This window comes from Hemicordylus capensis, chromosome 3 (genome assembly GCF_027244095.1).
Source record: "Hemicordylus capensis ecotype Gifberg chromosome 3, rHemCap1.1.pri, whole genome shotgun sequence".
Classification (NCBI taxonomy): Eukaryota; Metazoa; Chordata; class Lepidosauria; order Squamata; family Cordylidae; genus Hemicordylus; species Hemicordylus capensis.
This window is the reverse complement of record NC_069659.1, coordinates 78,010,903-78,032,539: the sequence shown is the minus strand read 5'-3', so window position 1 is coordinate 78,032,539 and position 21,637 is coordinate 78,010,903. Positions and strand designations below refer to the sequence as shown.

The following is a 21,637-nucleotide window of genomic DNA, read 5'->3' as shown; positions in this document are numbered from 1 at the left end:
AGGCTCTTGTGTGATCGTAGTATGTTCAGGCAAGGAATGTACATAGGAACATAGGAAGCTGCCATATATTGAGTCAGACCATTGGTCTATCTAGCTCAGTATTGTCTTCACAGACTGGCAGCGGCTTCTCCAAGGTTGCAGGCAGGAATCTCTCTCAGCCCTATCTTGGAGAAGCCAGGGAGGGAACTCAAAACCTTCTGCTCTACCCAGAGCGGCTTCATCTCCTGAGGGGAATATCTTGCAGTGCTCACACATCAAGTCTCCCATTCAGATACAACCAGGGCAGACCCTGCTTAGCTAAGGGGACAAGTCATGCTTGCTACCACAAGACCAGCTCTCCTCTCCAATTCAATGTAGAATTCTACAATTCAATGTAGAATTGTTTAATATTATTTGTTTAATATTTGTATCTGAGTGCTAAACATGTTCTTGATAGACTAATAACCCAAAGCTGACTAATTAGTTCCATTGGTTTCAAAAAGGATTTGGTGGATAACTAACTGGATTGTGGTCAGTGGCAATATCCAGACTAAACAAGCACTGGGGCCTCTGAAGACTTCAACTAACTCGTTACCACTCATACAGCTGGGGGAATTTTGCTGACCTCTCCCCAGAAGTATATGTCCCTAAGGGTTGCATAGCCCTCAGGGACATATCTTAGGGCAGCAAAGAGTGTTTTCAGGGGAAGGAGAGGTGAACTGATATTTATCCTTCCACAAGCACCAGTGCAGAATTGGTCTGGAACTCTTCAGCAGCATGGGTGCAGTTCTCCTGTACCACATGTATGGTACATTGCTGGATGTAAACACAGCTGTTCCTAATTGCTAGATATCAGCCACTGTATATAACATGGCCTGACATTGCTGCCACTATACACCTATTTTAAATAATATCCCATGGTAATAATACCCTATTGTAATTAAATAGGTGGAGGAAGAGAGTGCTAATGAAACTATCCCTCCACTCCTACATTTATTGCCATGTGTTAGCTTCTTTGCTTACATGGATGAATATTCCACAACACAATAAGGCCTGTTTTATTTACAAGCTGTGATTTTGGGGAGAATTATAACCTGGGATTTCTGAAGTATCTATTGGTAAATCTGGTCAGCCAATAGCACCTATGAGACTTATAAAAAAGTGGAGAGCAGCTATGGTGCAGGTGTATGTCAGATATATAAGAGCTGACCACTGGAAAATCATGTAGAAACCTTGGGCTCATTTGGTCACCCAATTCAATCAGTTTTGCTGATTTGTTCTAAGTCTTTGTCTACATAGAGGTCTTAAAATCTCAAAAGTATATGTTCAAAAGTATAAGTTCAACTTTGCATAGCGGTCAAAAAAATCTCAAAGTATATGTTCAACTTTTACCTTTGATAAATGTTGACTTTCAGTATACCTCCTATAGTGCTCCGGAGTTGTGTTCTTAAACCTGTAAAAACTTGGAATTCAAAAAGAGATACTGAAACAAAAGAAGCTGATTCACAGGAGGATATGAATAAAATATTATGGATAGAACACATCCAAGTTTCATTTCTCTGGGTCAGTACCTGTAAACAATGTATCTGTGCATATTGATGTACTCATACACAATTCTAAAGTCTCATCTTTGTTCCTTAGGGAAATAAAATTTTAAATATGCCAAGTGCTTATTTTTATGCTTAAATGTTCAAATACTAAATTATGCTTCAAATCATTGAAGTCTTCCCACATTACACATTTTTGATGCACAACCTAATGCAAGGTGGTACTTAATGCATTATCTCCCTTTTCTGAAGGCTCCGTCTTTTTTGGATAATACTCTCAACTAATAATATAGTTAGTCAACAAAACAAGTTACTTTTAATAAAGAGCCTAGATAAGTTTTTCTGATGTAATTCAGCATGTTTCTTGATTACCATCTAGCAGAACTGCACTGTTTAGCCCTTGAACTGTTAATAGCAACCTCTTCCATAAAATACTAGTTATGAGTGATGTGCATTTTACAAATGTAAAGCATGTCTTAAATAGAAAAACAAGTATTTTACTATATTGCTGGAATTTATGAATTAAATTTTTTACAAAATCTCCATTCAAATGCTTTATCAATTAACAATGTAAAAATATATCTTAAGTATACCTTAACCTGGTATACGTTTCTAGCAAAGGCTGAGAATGTAAAATACCCTTTAAATGTTCTTCTGTGACTATAACAAAGGTGCAAATAACTTTCATATCATGTTAGCTTTTTCTTTTCTTCATGCAGAGGACATAATGCTTATGAGGAATTGAGATAATGCTTACTGGTCTTAAATCTTACCTGATATATGTGTATTGACATAATGACCAAACAATGAGCCACTGTATATCCGTCAAAATTAGGAAGCAGAGATCATGGAAGGGAGGGCTTTATATGCATAGAATCCCTAATCAGATCAGCCATTCAGCCCATGAGCATCAGGCACTGGTGGCACCTGGAGGGACCTTAGCCTGTGTAGCTGATATGTTGTCTACATAGGCCATATATATGGCTTTAGGCTAAACATCAGTTGCTGTACCCTACATCAGTGATTGCTAAATGACAAATGGAAGGTTCACAATGAAATTGCCTACCAACACTAAAACACTACTCTACTGAAGAGAAAAGAGCCTAAGACTGTTTTCTATTTGCTGACCTTCTCCAAGTGCTCACCTAAATAAAAAATAACCTTTACTTCTCATATCTGTGCCTATACTCTACAGTACATCACTATGCTACACCTTCATCATATCTAAAATATATATGTTTATAATTCACAAATATACAGTTGATTTGCAACCACCAAAGTAGCCATAAATAAAACTTTTTTTATTCTTCGATGTAATTTACAAGCTACCAGGTACCACGTATTTTACACTGGTTACTTTAAAATTGATGCAGTCACAGAATGATCCAGACTGAATGGAAAGCTGTTGATGATGAAGTAAAGAATCTTAAGATAAAAGCAAAGTAATACTGTGGCAAAAAGCAGGTTTGCCATAAAAAGTAAAGAGTTGTAATGTTGCATGAGTTCTGGCTGATCACAAAAACTGAGTGTCATGCGATTCTCAGCATTTTTGCCTGCAGTCTGGCTAATGTCTGTATAGTCCTCTTTGTCTTTTCTTGCAATTATTAAAATGAAAAAGTTAAAAACTATAGCAGCAACAAGCAAACCCTGTGACAGGAAGGCAAGGGTTAAAGAACTAAAAAAAGTTTATACATAAGCTTCAGGAAGGTCTGCAGAGTTTATCTTCCATCAGCTGGAGTTCGACTGAGTGATAACATTATTCGGGCAAATCGCTCGCACAGTTCATGGGTGGAATAAGAAGGTAACTTTGGTGGCTCGTTGAAACCTTTAATTTCGGTAGAACAATCCAGCAATTTGGGCAGGAAGTCCGTCAGCTTTTCTTGCAAGTTCGCTATAAAGAAGACAAATATGTGCATGTTTATAACAGTCACAGAACAAGTGGCCTCATCTGTGGCTATTGCGTGCAAATATCTTTTGGCATGTATAAGCATTAAAAAGCAAAGGAAACATACAATAGTAGCTAACTTTCCCAACTGCATTCAGTATTTGTTTTTTAAAAACTTGTTAAGATCTTAAGCCACTGCATTTTATATTTTATTTTAAGAAATGAAATTATCAGGGAGTGCAATCCGGTTCTTCCTCTGTCCAGCACTGTTGGGCTCAACTAGAGTGACTTTCACATGCAGCTACATCAGAACACTTTTCAATAGTGTGATCTCACAAGGCTGATACTGAATGTGGATGAAGTAGGGTCAATTATGGAAGGTATTCACTGCTTTTATTGTTTGGAATAATTGGTCTAGTAAGTGGGTCTCAAAATTTGTTTAAGATAACAAAGATCAATAATAAAAATCATTTAATAAGACAGATGATTTCCCCCCTATTCTATCCTATACAAAACGAGTGGCTTTCAACTTTAATGATGTAGACATATCATTCATTACTATGTGTAGATGCAAAAATCTTGTATGTGCAAATACAAGAACTACAAATAACTCTTAAATTCCTGATTTTGCAATATTATTTAACTTACGCTCCATTTCTTGTCCAAGATATGAACACCACCGGTTTCTCATATCTTCTACAGCAACAATATCCTTTTCCTCCGTTTCATCCACCAGTAGTAATGGCAGACATGGGACAATAAGCTCATTCATAATAAGCAGCCCATTGTTTACTTCTTGATCATCTCCAGATTCAAACTGTGCTGCAGCATATTCATTTAACTTCTTCATGCAACATAAAGAGAAAACAATTATTAGCATTTCACCAACTTTTCAATGGAATTCAAATTGATTTTCAGCTTGTCTGAAAGTACAAAATATTTACTCATTCAATTTATATACTGCCCTTCCCAAAGTGGCTCAGTGCAGCTTACATTAAAATCAAACATACATAACTAAACAATTAAAATTTAAAAAGCATTTAAACCAGATTAAAATTAAAACTAGATATCATTAAAAGCCAGGTTTAAAAAAATGGGTCTCCTGAAGGTCTCCAAGGAATATAATCTGCTTATATCCATGGGGAGCATGTTCTACAACCCAGGGACAACAACTGAGAAGGCCTGATCCTAGATCGCCACTAGATGAACTAGTGGCACCCGAAGACAGATCCCTCCTGATGATCTTAATGAGCGGTAGGGATCTTGTTGAGAAAGGCGCACTCTCAGGTAACCGGACCTAAGCCATTCAGGGCTTTAAAGGTAATAACCAGCACTTTGTACTTTGCCTGCATTGTACAAGCATTGCACTTGTACAAATGCTTGGCAATCATAATTAATTAACTTACACAGTCAAGTACTATTCCATATCATAACCTGCATCAATCATATCAGTTCTTGTTTCTGTAAAACAATATTCTTTCATAGCACATATGCCACAAAATATTGAAAAGGAAACTGGCTTGGATGTGATAAAAGGCACACATCAACTGCTTTATGAAATCTAGCAATGTTGAAATTTAAGTTTAATTCAGGAGGTTGTCCTATCAGTCACATTAACAGGCTCTAACTCTCACCTATCCTTCATCTTAACAGACTCTCAAACTAGTTCTTCCTCTTAAATCTTTTCATGGATACTTGGAAACTGTCATGGCAGGATTAAAAGCTCATGGACAGCGTGTATGCTTCATATACAGGGGAAGGGTAGTCAAAAATTTAATAGCTATCTCCCCTTCCGGCTGTCCTGCCAGCTCTATGACCTCGGGGAGCACTGCCAACAACCCATATAGCCTTACCTTGCTCCTCTGCAATGCCTGGTCGGTCCAAAATAAACCCGAGGTCATCCATTTTTTGATTATGGATGAAGGGGCTGACCTGGTGTGTATCACAAAGACTTGGTTGGAGGAGGCTGGTGCCCCAGTCTGGTCCCAGCTTCCTCTTCCAGGGTATTCTGTAGAGGAGCAGGTAAGGGAGTGTGGGCGGGGAGGTGGAGTGGCTGTGGTCTATAAGGATAACATCTCCCTTACCAGGGTCCCTGTCGAGGTATCTGACCATATTGAATATGTGTACCTAAATCTGTGAACCAGGGATAGATTAGGACTTCTGTTGGTGTACCGATCGCCTGGCTGCCCAATGGAATCCCTTACTGTGCTCATGGCCTTGGTTGCGGAACTTGTGCTGGAGTCTCCCAGACTTTTGGTGCTGAGGGACTTCAATGTTCACTTCGGGACCAATTTGTCCGGGGCAGCTCAGGAGTTCATAGCGGCCATGACAACTATGTGCCTATCCCAAGTGGTCTCCGGACCGACGCACATTGCAGGTCACACACTTGATTTGGTCTTTTACTCTGATCACGGTGGTGTTCTGTGGGTGGGGACTCCTGTGATTTCCCCATTGTCATGGACGGACCACCATCTGGTTAAGGTTAGGCTTACAACCACTTTCCATCTCTGCAGGAGCGAGGTGCCTATTAGAATGGTCCACCCAAAGAGGTTATTGGATCCAATAGGATTCCAAGAAGCCTTGGAGGGATTTAATGTTGGCTCTGCTGGTGATCCTGTTGACGCCCTGGTGCAAAACTGGAATAACATGCTCACCAGGGCAGTAGACACGATTGCTCCTAAGTGTCACCTCCGACCCGCTTCAAAACAGGCCCCTTGGTATACGGAAGATCTACGGGGGCAGAAGCAGCAAAATAGGTGACTTGAGCGCAAATGGAGAAAGACTCGACTCGAATCCGACAGATTACGACATGGAGCACATTTAAAGATCTATGCTCAGGCAATACGTGTGGCAAAGAAGCAGTTCTTTTCTGCCCGTATTGCATCTGCGAGTTCACGTCCAGCAGAGTTGTTCAGGATTGTGAGGGGGCTAGTAAGTGCCCCCCCCTCCCTTGAATCAGAATTTGGAGCCATCAGTTACCCGCTACGATGTGTTTAAAAGAGTTTTTTGCAGATAAAATCTCTCGGATTCGGGCTGACTTAGATGGAGACTCCACAATTAATTCAATGTCTGAATTGGAGGTGTCCGACAACTCCTCTTATGTGGTTCAACTGGATCGGTTTCAGTTTGTGACTCCTGAGGACGTGAATAAGCTGCTCGGAGAGGTGAGGCCTACCACTTGTTTTCTTGACCCTTGTCCAACATGGCTGGTTCTATCTAGCAGGGAGGCTGTTATAGACAACCTGGTGGAAATCATAAATGCTTCTCTGAGGGAAGGCAGGATGTCTCCTTGTATCAAGGAGGCAATTATTAGACCTCTTCTAAAGAAGCCTGCGTTAGATCCCTCAGAGTTGAGCAACTATAGGCCTGTCTCTAACTCCCATGGCTGGGCAAGCTAATTGAGAGGGTGGTGGCCTCTCAGCTCCAGGCGGTCTTGGAGGAAATTGATTATTTAGACCCATTTCAAACTGGTTTTTGGGTGGGCTATGGGGTGGAGACTGCCTTGGTCGGCCTGATGGATTATCTCCAACTGGCAATTGACAGAGGAAGTGTGACCCTGTTGGTCCTTTTGGATCTCTCGGAGGATTTCAATACTACCGACCATAGTATCCTTTGGAACGTCTGAGGGTGTTGGGGGTGGAGGGCACTGTTTTACAGTGGCTCCGCTCCTACCTCTCGGACAGATTCCAGATGGTGTCAACTGGAGATTGTTGCTCTTCAAAATCTGAGCTTAAGTATGGTGTCCCTCAAGGCTCCATACTTTCTCCAATGCTTTTTAACATCTACATGAAACCACAGGGAGAGATCATCAGGGGATTTGGAGCTGGGTGTTATCAGTATGCTGATGACACCCAAATCTACTTCTCCATGTCAACTTCTTCAGGAGATGGCATAACTTCCCTAAATGCTTGCCTGGAAGCAGTAATGGGCTGGATGAGGGAGAATAAACTGAAACTGAATCCAGATAAGACGGAGGTACTTATTGTGCGGGGTCAGAACTCTAGAGAAGATTTTGATCTGCCTGTTCTAGATGGGGTCACACTTCCCCAAAAGGAACAGGTTTATAGTCTGGGAGTACTTCTGGATCCACACCTCTCCCTGGTTTCTCAGGTTGAGGCGGTTGCCAGGGGTGCTTTTTATCAGCTTCGGCTGATACGCCAGCTTTTTTACCCGCCCTTTCTTGAGATGAACGACCTCAAAACAGTGGTACATATGTTGGTAACCTCCAGACTTGACTTCTGCAATGCGCAATATGTGGGGTTGCCTTTGTACGTAGTCTGGAAGCTTCAGTTGGTACAGAACGCGGCAGCCAGGTTGGTCTCAGTGTCATCTCGGAGAGACCACATCACTCCTTTGTTGATAGAGTTACACTGGCTGCCAATAGGTTTCCAGGCAAAATACAAAGTGCTTGTCATAACTTATAAAGCCCTAAATGGCTTAAGCCCTGGGAGAATGTCTTCTTCATTATGATCCCCACCGCCCACTGAGGTCGTCTGGAGAGGTCCGTCTCCAGTTGCTGCCAGCTCGGCTGGTGGCCACACGGGGATGCGCTTTCTCAGTTGCTGCCCCAAGACTGTGGAATGTGCTCCCTACTGAGATAAGATCCTCCCCATCTCTGACCATTCTTAGAAAGCATTTGAAAACCCATCTCTTCACCCAAACTTTTTCTGTTCTTTAAAATTTTAAGGTTTTATTTGTGGTTGATTTTAAATTGTTAAATTGTTTTAAGTTTTTGTATATATTTTAACTTGTTTTATACTATTGTTAACCGCCCAGAGACGAACGTTTGGGGTGGTGTACAAATGTAATAATAATAATAATAATAATAACAATAACAACAACAATAAGAAGAAGAAGAAGTATGCAGAAGGTCTCAGTTAAATCTTGAGCTATCCTCAGCTTTTCAACTGAAAAGGCAATGGGAAAGATCTCTGGACCTAAAATCTTGGAGACCAGCTTGTCAGTCAGAGTAAACAATGTGGAGTAAGCTATGTGGATCAATACTCTGGCTCAGTATACGGCAGGGTCATATCTTAATAGTTTACTTCATTCACATCATCGTTGAATTTTGCTAGCTTTTTTAAAAAAGCCATTCACATCTGTTTCCTTGATACTGTTACCAAAGAGTATCAAGAACTCAGTTTTGAACCTAAACAAGATTGTTGGAGAGACAAGTATTTGGTGTCTGGAAGAAGGCATTCTTCCCAGAAAGAAAAGCATTCTGTGGGTTCCACTTACTAGCAAACATTCTCTTCTGTAATGTGATATCAATTCTTCATCATGTCCTCTATACAAGCCTCTTGATGAAAGCTCTTTGTTCTTGTGATAGGCATAAATAAGGTATAGCAACGCTTCCATAAAACTAAAACACAATTTAAAAAACAAATGTACTATCAGACATATCTTTTGCTAGATTCTAAATATGGTGTCTGGGGATGATACTACATCTTACTTTAAAACCACATTATATAAAATCTCACTTCAAACACCTTTCATTTATCATATAAACAGAGGAAAAACAAGTTCATATAGTTCAGTCAGGTACCTATGTACCACAACATAGTAAAGCCAATGGCAGTTATGACAGAGGTAGTCATGATAGAGATAGCACATAAATATGCTGTAAAAGTTATCGGAATAACACAATATATTTATATGCTGTCTTGGTACAGTGAAACAGCAACTTGGAGGAAACAGAAGTCATATGCAAAAGGAAGATGGGAATGATAGCACAAGTTCTTGTTCAGTGGAAAAGGGAAATGTAGAGAAAACAGGAAATGTGCACAGAGTTCCCATCTGGAGTGATACACATGGTCTTCATAAGAAGAAGTCCACCTTTGGTGGTTCTGATGAGCATTAGTGATTTAAGGTAAGAAAATCACAGAGACACTAGAACCCAAACCCCTTGCTCCACAAAGCAGCACACGGTCAAAAGAAACCAACATAAGGATAGGTCATGAGACTTGCAAGCTTCCTGACCTCGTCCATGAAGCATCTCCTTTCCTAGCCCCATTTGGACCCAGTCATATAGCTTCATACATTAGTACTGTAATACAGTACAAAAACATATAACCGGAACTCTTTGGGGAGCAGCTAGACTAAGACTTGTGTGAGTAAAATGCTTCTGTTCTCCAACGGATGAGAGGATTTTCACCAGTGCTTCCTTTCCGCTGCAGCTGCCTTTTGCCCACCAGAAATATATCTGAGGGTCCCCAACCTTCAGGGACATTTTTTGGTGGGCACAGCAGACTGCAAAGGGAAGGGAAGGAATCTGCAAAGATTGCCCCTTTCCTCTATGGGCAAGCAGAAGTGTAATGTAACAGAGGACCAGCCTTGCCCCATTGTGTCAAAAAAACTCCATGCTCTCTGGCTGGAATTTAAGATTTGAGGCTTGTAAATACTGGAACTTTCAGTTAGTATTCTATCAATTTCCAAAAATCCAGAGTCAATGGGTCAAGACAAGGATTAATAGGAAATGCACATGAGAGGTAATATAATTTCAGAGATCCAGTCATTTTATACAATTTATGAAATAAATAAATATAGTAGATTTAGGAGTAACATAAATATTTTAGTGTAACAATCACTTTAAGAAAATAATGTGTTGCATAGTATACACTTGTATAGAAATTTTCAAAGTTGCTCCCCATGACTATTATTTATTATTTTTTTAATTCTGTGTATGTTGTATACTTATCAATTAAATTTCAAATCAAACTGCAATACTTATTTCCTAAATTTTAAGAGGTGTTCAGTGGGTTTTCTTACCTCTTCTTCTGAAAGAGTTCCAGTCCCACAATGAGATACACAGTTGTCTCTCTGAAGTTTCTGTACTCTTGGTGCCACCTCTGCATGCATGGAGAAAATGCATTTAATGTGTTTTCATAAAAATAAGACATTTTATTTTAGTGCAGGTTCAACACACCTTTTGCAATTACTCCTTTGAGTAATTTGAACACTATGAGAAACCTTTCTGCAACTCCGATTGATCTATTATTTTGCAAATTGAGTACACTCTTGCCTCCCCACCACCACCTTGTGCATTCATTGAACTCAAGCTGCTTGCAAGCAATTTTAAGAATAAATGCTGGAAGATCATGGAAGTACAAGTTTTGATGTATCCATCAAAAACTGATCCACAACATTCCATCAAAAGTGTTAGAACATAATTACTTTGCCAAATAGGAGGGAATGTTTCAAACACAATACTAGCCTCATATTCTTCCATGTTGACTTCTTCTGGCTTTATCATTTCAATTTTGGCTTGAGCTACTTTCATTATGTTGTGGCACCTTAAAAAGAAAGCAAATCATCATTGGTAAATTATATTTTGTAAGCACTTCTGAGCAACATTACCTATCTGTATGTTCTAACCAAAATGTAAGTGGCCACTCACCAGAAATTTTATTTACATTGGGCTATCTCCTACGGTAGATATTATTAACTACTACTACTATTATTATTAATATTTATATACTGCTTTTCAACAAAAAGTTCATAAAGCAGTTTATACTACAAGGTTATAAGAAAATGGCTCCCTGTTGTCAACAGGTTTACAATCTAAAAATAAACACAAGGTAGACACACCAGCAACAGTGACTGGACAGATGCTGCACAGAGGTTGGATAGGAACACTGGCTCTCTACCTGCTAAATATAAGACAACGGCCACTTTAAGTCCTTCCTTGCCCTGAATAGAGCAATCTAATCAGTTAGCAGTTTTTTTGAAAGAAAGATTATATATATTACTAGCTGACCCTGCACAGAGCATCTGTGCGGTCGTGCACTAAGCCTGTGGCATCCCCCACCACAACCCTCTCACTTGCTCCCGCAGCTCCCCGCAACAAGCTCACTTGCTCCCCCTGCAACACTCTCGCTTGCTCCCCCTGCGACTTGCTCACTCCCGCCCTCCCCCCACGACTCTCGCTTGCTCCCGCACTCCCCCCACAACTCTCGCCCGTTCCAGCCCCCCCGCAACTCGCCCTCCTCCCCACAACTCTCACCCTCCCTCCACAACTCTCCCCCTCCCCCACCCTCCCCCGCAACTCTCGCCTGCCCCTCCCCCTGCAACTCTCGCCCACCTGCTCCCCCGCAACTCTCGCCCACCCACTCCCCCCGCAACTCTCTTGCTCCCCCGCCCCCCTCACAACTCTCTCGCTCTCCCCACAGCCCCCCTTTCTCTATCTCTGTCTCACAGTCTTTGCTTCCCCCTGCCACTCACAGGGACTGTCGCCCACTCACCTGACAGCCTCCGAGCTCCGTGCCGCTTCACGGCGCAGCTCAGCCAACCATCTGCCACCCCAGAAGCTACAGTCCAGCTCCTGAAGCTGCCCCCAGCCTCCGAGCTCCCTGCCGCATCACGGCACCCCCGAGCCAACTGTCAAACTGCTTTCCAGCTGCCCCACAAAACTCCCTGTTGCTCTGGAACTGTCTCCCCTTCTGTCAGCCAATCACCTCCTTTCTGCCACGTCCCCATGCATGGCCTGTCTTGGAGAATTAATAATATAGATTTTTAACAGCAATTCATAGCACTATTCCTCCGGGGAGTCCTTAAAGGCCGTGCTGGACCTGGGCCAGGCCAGGGAGTCCTGAGCAGGCCAGCCCTTTTGAGGCCTCCGAGGAGTTCTTAAAAGCTGTGTCAGACCTTGCAGGAGTGGCGGGGCAGCAGGTGGCAACAGATGGAGCCTTTTAAGGCCCCTGGGGATTACAGGGAACGATGCGTGTGGCAGCACAGCAGCAGGCACAGGCTGTACAAGCCCTTTAAAGCTCCCAGGGGTACTGGAAGGGCCGTGTGTGGTGGTGTGGCAGCAGACAGCAACTGGAAAAGCCTCTTAAGGCCTCTGGAGTGTGTTGGTAAGACCGCGTGTGGCAGTACAGCAGGTGGGAAAGCCTCTCAAGGCAGCAGGCTGAGCCCTGGTGGGAGTGGAGAGAAAGGAACGATGGAGCAATCGGGTTGCAACGCTGCAGCATGGTTTGGGGGCACTGGGGGTGATCGCTGGGCTTGGGGCCCTGGCTTGCTTGGTTGGGGGAGCTCCAGAATCCCCCCCCCCACGGCTAACACTAGTTGATAACCCCCCTTTTGGGGGGCAGCCCTGGAAGCGCTGTGATTCTACAATCCGTCCACTTTTGGTTGAATTGGCCCCTTCTTGGCAGATATTTCACAGGGCACTCCACCCCCCCCCCCATTTCATGGTGCATTTATCTAGGCATACCCTCCACCCAACATCACTGTGCCCTCCCCCCCTGATTTCGGCAGAGTTGAGCCCTCTTTTGTGGGCGTTCTCCTTGGGAGGCCTACAGAATTGCCTTCTTGCTCAGAAGGATTTGCCCTGGTTTGATTTTACTCCCCTTATAAGGCCTGGGGAACAGTCTCTATTGCTAAGTAGGGTCTGCCCTGCTTTGTTTTTCTTTCCCTGCAAACTCGGGGAATTGCCTCCGTTGCTGAGCAAGGTCCGCCCTGGTTTTTGTGTATTTTATTGGCAAGCCCGGGGGAATTGTCTCCTTAGATAAGCAGGGTTGCCCTGGTTTCTTTAATCTCCTTTCAAGCCCGGGGAATCATCTACATTTTATACTCCAAGCTAGGCTTAGGGGCTCTCATGTCACCATGCCCCCCAAGAAAGCACAACGAAAACAAGAGGGGTGTCTGATGAGGCACCTGCGCAGTCTTCCTCATCTGACGATGAGGGTGGGGCAAATCCAGGCCCTGCTACACAGGATGGAAGCCCTGGAGCACGCTAGGAAGGCCCCAACACAGAAGGGTGTGGGCCCATCAGGTCTGCCCACTAAACACAGGAAGAGAACCAGGGGGGTGTTCGGCAGAATTATTGAAATCTTTGTTGGACAGATTGGTGTCTTGGGAAAAGGGGGAAGCTGTGTCAGCATTGGTTCTTGTGCCACCTTGTTGCTCAGACATGTTGCTCAGACATCCAGCGGCCTGCTGCACCATCACCTACCGAGGTCCACAGCCCACCACCCGTGGCACCAGCTCCAGCAGAACTGGCTTTGGTGGGACAACCAGCCCCCAATACAACAGGTGGGGATGATTCGGAGGTTGTGGGGGAGGGCTATGGGCAGTGGCCCATGTACCCCAGCTGCTGACTCCTTTTGGGGCATGGAGTTACAACCCCTATTGGGCCACACAGGTGCAACCATGGAACAATGCAGTGGGGCCGGGTCCTTTGGGGGAACACCAGCACCTCCTGGGGCGGCAGAACAAGTCTGGGGCAGCACCACTGGGGGACGCTGGGGTGGCCGCTGGGGTTGGTCACTGCCACCTCATGGGGGTGTTCACCTTTCACCAGCACTCTCCCTATGGGGGAATGAGTCTCCCTCTGGGGGACAACCTTTTACCCGCCACGAGGCAGAAATTTCTTAGGGGTGAATATGTGGACATTTTCAGTCTGCTATTCCGTGAACTAGAGGTGAGGCAGAAGGATGGGGAAGCAGGGAAAGATCAGGAAGTACCTAAGCAGAAGCTGGTAGAGCATACCTGGAAGAATTTGCTATCTGGGTTCAGCATCTACATGGGTGTCATGCTGAGGGCACAACCTACTAGGGGCCTGGCCTTGGTAAAATACATGGCACCCACCGGGCCCTTCTGTGGGACACCCTGCTCCAAGAGCTGTGGCTACTACTCATTTTGTCCCCATCTCACCCCGTGAAGACATAGGGCAGACAGTGGTCACCTGCTGTCCAGAGCATCCGCCTCGTCAGGTGCCAGCCAGCATTGGGTTCAACTCCACCTGGTATGTTGGGAATACAACAGCAGGGGGCACTGCTCTAGGTCCCAATGTACATTCCGCCATGCCTGTGGCCTGTGCAGAGCCAAACATCCCAGCTCCTCCTGCAGTATGGGAAGAGGCTGGAATTCAGGGTTTAGGGGTTGTGTGGCCAGCCAGAAGAGAGGCAATCCCTTCGCACAAGCTGCGGGAAAAGGGGCCCAGACCAATTAGGCTGGGAGTACTAACACAGCTTCTGGAGAGTTATCTGGACTGCTGGGCAGCTGCTTACTTGGTGGTGGGGTTATGACAGCTTTAGGATCTCTTCGTCCTCTCGGAGAGAGGCATCAGTGGCTAGCAATCTATGTTTGGTGAGGGGTATTGACAAGGTGGTGTTACGTAAAACTGGAAAAGAAGTAACAGTGGGTAGGGTATTGGGCCCTTTTGACAGCCCTCCTTTCCCTGATCTGTGGGTCTCTCCTTTGGGGGTGGGTCCCCAAAAAGATGCCCAGTGAGTTTTGCTTGATTCACCACCTGTCCTACCCTAAGGTGTCATCAGTTAAGGATGGGATCCTTGAGCACCTGTGTTTGGTACAATACACCTCTTTTGATGAGGTAACTAGGATGGTCAGAGGCTGTGGCCCTGGAGCCTTGCTAGCGAAGTGCAACACTGAGTCGGCCTTCTGCCTCCTGCCTATTCACCCTGGAGACTTTGAGCTACTGGGCTTTGCATTTGCGGGTATTACTTCGATAGGGTGCTCCCTATGGGCTGCTCCATTTCATGCACTGATTTTGAGGCTTTGAGCACCTTTCTGGAATGCGGATGACAGGCATCATGTCCACAGTGCATTCCTAGATGATTTCCTTTTTTCCAGGCCTGGGGCTTCTAAAGTCTTTCACCATCTGCTGGGCAGTTTCACCGGGCTGTGTGAGGACTTGGGTGTGTCCCTGGCCAAGGGGAAGACTGAGGGGCCCACTACAAGACTGTCCTTCCTAGGCATTAGGAAGTAGCTGGGTTCAGTCGCCTCCCAGATGACAAGCTGGGAATTCTGAGGGGTTTGCTAGATTCATTGCTTTTGGCAAGCAAGGACACCCTTAGGGAACTGCAGGTGGTGATTGGCCACCTTAACTCCGCATGCAGGGTGATAGCTCCAGGGCAGGCCTTCTTGAGATACCTTTGCGATGCAGTTGCTGGAGTTCAGCAGCCACATCATAGGGTGTGCATCACTGAAGGTATGTGTGCTGACCTGGCAGTATGGGCTGTATTCCTGAGGGATTTTAAAGGGGTGTCATTCTGGCATGCTGAGCAGCTCTTGGAAGCTGAACTCCAGGTACATTCCAATGCCACGGGTGGGCTTAGCTTCTGGGTTTATTTCCGGGATAAGTGGTGTGCCACCAGGTGGCCTGTCCATTGGGTTACAAGGGGAGTAATGAAGGATCTCATTTTCTTGAAATTATTCCCTATCATTGTGGCTGTCCACCTATGGGCGGAAGACTTCCGTGACTCCACCACACGTTTCTGGTGTGACAATCAGTCAAACCAGCTCACCATTTTAGCCTGCACTCCTTCCGGGTTGGGGCTGGCACTACTGCCCACCAGCTGGGCCTTGAGGACGGTGAGATTAAGCGCATTGGTCACTGGAAGTCTTAAGGTTTTTCGGAGGAAAATTCACTAAGCAACGTTTATTGTTATTTCTTGGCAGGTGCTGGCAGAGCAGTGGCTCTGGTGCATGTTTTAATCTGCAGCCACTCCCTGGTCTTCTGGGCCCACAAAAGAACCAGCACCTCGCCGACTGGCACCCAACTTGATCTGGGGAGGCGTGCCACCATGCGATGGCTAGGGATGAAGGGAGTGCTGTGGGGCCAGCTGCTTCCAAGGCTGTGGGAAGAGATAGCTAGCAGGCCACCATCAGAGGTTTTAGTAGTTCATTTGGGTGAGAATTACTTGAGGAAACGAAATGGGCTTTCCTTGATCCAGCAGGCCACCTCCGACTTTGCTACCATTCGCCAGTGGGTCCCCAGGATGCAAATTGTATGGTCTGACTGCCTTCAACATAGGGTTTGGAGAGGGACCCTGAGCCCCACGGGTGTTAAAAGGGCTTTTAAAAAGTTGAACGCAGCTATGATCAGGTATGTCATCGTGCAAGGGGGCGCTTACATACCTCAGCCTGGTTTTGTGTACTCGCTGCCTCAACTGTTTCCTCCTGACTGGGTGCATTTGTCTACGGCAGGGTGTGATTTATACCTGGTGAACCTATGGAGCTGGCTTGCTGCAATCTTGGAGGATTATGGGTTAGAAAGACCAAGCTAGGCTGACCTCTCTTTGTGGCAGGTACAGTGTGGGCTAGGTGGAGGTGCACATGGATTTTAGATTGGTGAGCACCCTTGGACAGTTTGGAAAAAGGTGGATTGGACAATCAGTCCCTAGAGGCTTGGCGGCTCAGGGACTTAGATTCACCAGGAAACCTGCTTCAGGGCTTCATACACCTCAATGGCTGCGCGGCTTGGGGTGTGTGAGGCCCTAGGAGTTGCCCTGACCCGGACGGGTCAACAAGGAGGAGGATGAAGCGGGCTTATCCCACTTCTATCCTGAGTCAGGGTGTGTCGCCCATTTTGGGGCACAGCCAAGGACAGCAATGTCCAAAACCAGCCTAGTTAGGCCTGCAATGCAAGGGGGTGGAGCCTGCTTCGCACAGTTCGCTGATTGTATCACAACAATAAAATTTGGACCCTTTTACCCAAGCCTATTGCGTTTGCGTATTCCTTGTGACTGGGGTGTGGACAATGGGTAGGAAGAAGGGAAGGAGACAAAGATTGCTATTCCAGACTAACCTCTCTCCCCCATCTTTATTTATTTTTTAATAGAATAAGGCTCATCAGAAAGAAATAATGTAGCTTTGAACCTGGATTTCTTGCATTCTGGCAGGTAAGTGACCTACTGGTTGAGAACTAGCAAGTAACTGGCCAAACATTAACTGTGTGAGTTAAATTAGAACTGGTGATGGTTTTATGTGGTGAAGTAGCATCAACTCTTAGCCTGACTGTATTGCTGATAAGGACAAAAGTGTTTTGAGAAGCTCTTGAACTGCAATATGTTTCCTGTTTAATCCCTGCTTGACATTGGGGAGGATGTTACCCCATTTGAGAAGGGGGGAAAATAATACAATTCTGTGCTATGTCAACTCCATCTTCCAAGTCAGAATAAACCTTAATGAGGTTAAATGCCCTGTGGTGCTTCATCTACCAGCCCCTCATAATATTGTCTAAAAGTGTCCTTTTCACTAATATGGATATTGGGGTATTGACAATCCCTTTTGCACTGCATGGGAAGATAAAAGTACTATGCTCTTACTAGGGGCTACAGGCCAAATAGAATCCACAAAATGCTGTTGTAATACTGAATGTACACTTTATGACCAGCTACAGAACCATCTTGATCAGAAACATGTCTAAAGACAATTTGGGGAGCTAAACAGTACTCCAAGGTTTAACCAGCCCCTTTATATTACTGAACTGTAGTAGCAAGTGTTTTGTAGTTAGAACCTTTAATTAACTGCTCTTCACAGACTTCATGTTAATCAATTAGGCACTGAGGTATACTCAACTCAACTGCATCTGCAAAATTGTGTTAGGGACGCAGGTCAGCAGGAAATGAGCTTTTTGGCACCTCACATCAAATAGGTCATCAGATAACCCTTGTAATGTCTTTATATAAATATTATCTGGACAAAGTTTTTGGTAGGCTTAATGAAAACAATCAACAGAAAGCCACTGAAATCACGCTGGTTGTCGTGTTAGGATGCATGGGGAGGGAGATGATAAGCCCTTCCCAGAGCACAGAAACACCGCAGTCCAAAAACATGTTTATATATTGGGTATACACACTACTTCCCATGCTGTATTTGAGCTCCCCTCCTTTTTTAATATCCTAAAATCAGCTTGAATCTACACCACCACATTGTCACACAGTAACTGACATCTTAGCCCATGCCAACGCATCAGAGTTTTCAATATTGTGCGAGGGGAAATCTTCAGTAATCTTCCCTTCCCTTTGAGCAGCTTGTGCCTCCTGAAACTATGTCCCGGAAGGTTTCCCAACCTTTCTGTATATAGGTTCTGAAGATGCAGGCGGCTATAGAGGGAAGAGGAGACCACCCAAGAACTGGACTTTCCTTTCACATGACAGAAAATCTGAGGCATCTGTGCAGGGTTACTCTACATGTCTGTCAAAGATGACAGCAAGTTTTGATACATTGTTTCATTTTTTGCATACATGTTTCATTATTTATTTTTTGTTATCAACTCCACATTTTGGAGAACTTCATGTTCTGGTGTTGTTCACTGTAGAGGACATAGCCACTCTTAAAATATGCTTACATAAGAACAGCATATTGATAATTTCTTTAATCAGTTACTAGACTAGGGCTCACTTTTCTATTTATTTATTTATTTGATTTCTATACCGCCCTTCCAAAAATGGCTCAGGGTGGGTTACACAGAAATAATAAATAAATAAGATGGATTTAAATAAATGTCTTTTCACACAAGTCTTTTCCCCTCATATGATGAAGTGCAATGCTAGCAGTCATAATGCTTTACCACCAGGTGGAGCTATAGCACCATTTCTAAATTGCTGCAGAACTATTTCATATGAACTTTTTGAAAAAAGCCCATGGTTCATTGGGACTCTAGAATGCATTTACATGAGAGACCAATACTTTATGCTTATGTTAATAATCATGCACCAAAAGAGTACCATGTGTTAGGATCTTTGAGGAAAGAGGATGCTCTAGAATGCTGCAATATCATGGCTCAAGAATATGGTAAGAGACTGTGTCGGAATTTTGCGACAGGTACGGGCCTCAGATGCATGAACCCTTCCTGATATTTGCTTGAGTTTACCGGAAGTCATCCTGAACAAGGCACTAGTGCAGCAGTGATGCATTCCAAACTAAAGCTGCCCTAGCACACATAAGGATGGGGACAAGAATTATGTCCTCTCATCTCGTGCGGCTGCCTGCATCACCTGGTAATACATCTCTGAGGCTCAGGGAATATTTTTGTGTGGGGCAACCAGTTGCACAAGGAAGGTAAATCTCCTACCACTCTGAACGTGCACCAGCACAGCCTGTCTGGAATCCAACACTACCACACTGGTGTTGCATCAGTCATAGTGTCAGCCACTGTTTATACTGCAATCTTCTGTTGCAGCCAAATATGAGAAAATCTAGTGTGTAACTCCCCCCTGCCCCGCAAAAGCAAAACCAGACTGTCTTGTGGCACTTTAAAGACCAAATTCAATGTAGTATAAAATTACATTTGTCTGTAGTAGGAAAAAAGACGAACACCACCACTCTCTGATGTACAAATGTGTGAGGAGGTGTGGAATACCCTCAAGTCTTTTGGCTCAGAGGGGCTTATTTTATAATTACCTTTCATCAAAACTCAAATTGTGGTCTGCAAACTGCTCCAGTAATGTTCTCTCAATTATTTTCTTCGGGGCCTGGTTTTGGATGAAGTATACAACTGCATGATGCAAACGGTAATCGCACTCAGGTGCTGTGTCTTCCTGTGCCAGTTTTAACAGGCGAGCATATTCCAATTTTATTGCCTAAATTGAAAAAAAATTGAAAAAGCACAATGTAATTTTTAGCTATCAAATTTCTAGAAGTAAGAGGCCTTTATTAAAAGTTACAGGTCCTATGCTATATTGTTATGTTTATAGCCTAATGATTTCTTCCAAATATAAATTAAGATTTTAACAATTCTGATTTAAGGGGGAAACTTCAAATTGTGATGCTAAGATACAATGTCTGAAATCAGAAGAAAGAACATCTCATTATGTTCTTAGTGCTTGGTCAGATTCAATTGGCATACACTAGAAGACAGCAACTTCTCAATGCATTCACTCCTAAATAAGGCAGGACTTTCCACAGTGGGGCACAAGTCCCGTTTGGGTAGAGCTAGACTGCAGCAACATATTTGGACAAGGTTTCAGCTGTCTAGTTTGTATGAAAAAGTACCACCTTTGTGAGGAACCCCCCACCCCCAGGTCCTATAGGAAGTCTTCTTTCCAGGCCCTTGAACATTTGTCAGTTTGTGTCAGTGAATCAGATGTGCATGCACTTAAATGAGGTGTTATTCTACTCATCAACACATCATATTCAACACCTTTCAGAGGAAACAAAATGTGTTTATTGCGGGGGTGGTTGTGGAGCATACATCCAAAATACAGAACTGAATGTAAAAATTGGGTAAGTCTCCACCACCAAAGTCAATACTTTGTGGAAGCACTTTTGGCAGCAATTACAGCTGATAATCTGTTGGGATAGGTCTCCAGCAACTTTGAAAATCTAGATTTGTCAATATTAGACCATTCTCCTTTACAAAACTGGTCAAGCTCTGCCAACCTCCCAGGGGAGAGCTGATGGACAGCAAGTCGTGCCATAAGCACCAAGGAGCTGTCAAAAGAACTCTGGAACAAAGCTGTGGAGGCACAGATCAGGGAATGGGAATAAAAGAATTGCAAAGTCCTTGGATATCCCTCAGAGCACAGTCAAGACCATTATTAATAAGTGGAACGTTTATGGTACCACCAAAGACCCTGCCTAGATCAGGCCTGTCCCTCTCAACTGGATGACCAAGCAAGGAGGAGACGGAACAATAAGAGGCCAATGGATACCAAGAAGCCAGTGGCAACATTGAAAGAGCTACAGGCATTCTTGGCCAAAACAGGTCACAGTGTATAAGTGACAACAATATCCCAAGCACTGGCCTATATAGTCTGAATGCAAAGCTGGCACAAACCAATGCAACACATCACCCAAAGAACACTATCCTTACTTTGAAGCATAGTGGTGGCAGCATCAAGTTGATTTTAATATTGTAGTGTGATTTTATGGAATTTTATTATATTAACTTTATATATTAACTGCCTTGGGAGAAGTTTTATGAAAGGCAGCATATAAATTAAATAAATAAATAAATAAATGTTATGAAGATGTCTCACATCGGCAGGGATTGAGGCACTTGTCAGGATAGAGGGGACTATGAATGGAGAAAGGTACAGAAGAGTCCTTGAGGAAAACTTGCTGCCCATTGCAAGAAAGCTGAAACTGGGACGGAAGTTCAGCTTTTAGCAACAACAACCCGAAAAACACAGCCAAAGCTACATAAGAGTGGCTAAGGAACAATTAGGACAATGTCCTTGAGTGGATCAGTCAGAGCCCCAACCTGAGTCCAACTGGAAATCTGTGGCGTGACTTGAAGATTGCTGTGCATCAACGCTCCCCAAGGATCTTGACAGAGCTTGAGCAGTTTTGTAAAGAATACTGACAGATCAACGTATGCAAAGTTGGAAGAGACCTATCCCAAAAGACTCACATCTGTATTGCTGCCAAAGGTGCTTCCACTGAGTATTTATTTATTTACATATATAAATAGGTAAGTAGGTATTGACTCAGGGGGTGAAAACATATCCAGTTCTTACATTTCAGTTCTCTATTTCAG

General features: G+C 44.0%; 1 protein-coding gene across 5 annotated transcripts in view; it reads right to left on the bottom strand.

Moving 5' to 3' along the window:
* Nucleotides 1–2,806: 2,806 nt before the first annotated feature.
* Nucleotides 2,807–21,637, bottom strand: part of USP25 (ubiquitin specific peptidase 25) — a 135,799-nt gene continuing 116,968 nt past the window's right edge. For 4 of the 5 annotated variants that reach the window (XM_053307139.1, XM_053307140.1, XM_053307141.1 and 1 more), the window contains 6 exons: nucleotides 19,561–19,739; nucleotides 10,625–10,703; nucleotides 10,180–10,259; nucleotides 8,650–8,773; nucleotides 4,060–4,255; nucleotides 2,807–3,417 (listed from right to left, as the gene is read on the bottom strand). In XM_053307139.1, coding sequence (XP_053163114.1) covers nucleotides 3,245–3,417; nucleotides 4,060–4,255; nucleotides 8,650–8,773; nucleotides 10,180–10,259; nucleotides 10,625–10,703; nucleotides 19,561–19,739 — 831 coding nt within the window. In that variant the 3' untranslated portion in view covers nucleotides 2,807–3,244. Of the gene's footprint in view, nucleotides 3,418–4,059; nucleotides 4,256–6,096; nucleotides 6,142–8,649; nucleotides 8,774–10,179; nucleotides 10,260–10,624; nucleotides 10,704–19,560; nucleotides 19,740–21,637 lie in introns of those variants that run through there. The other variant, XM_053307142.1, reaches the window with a different exon arrangement.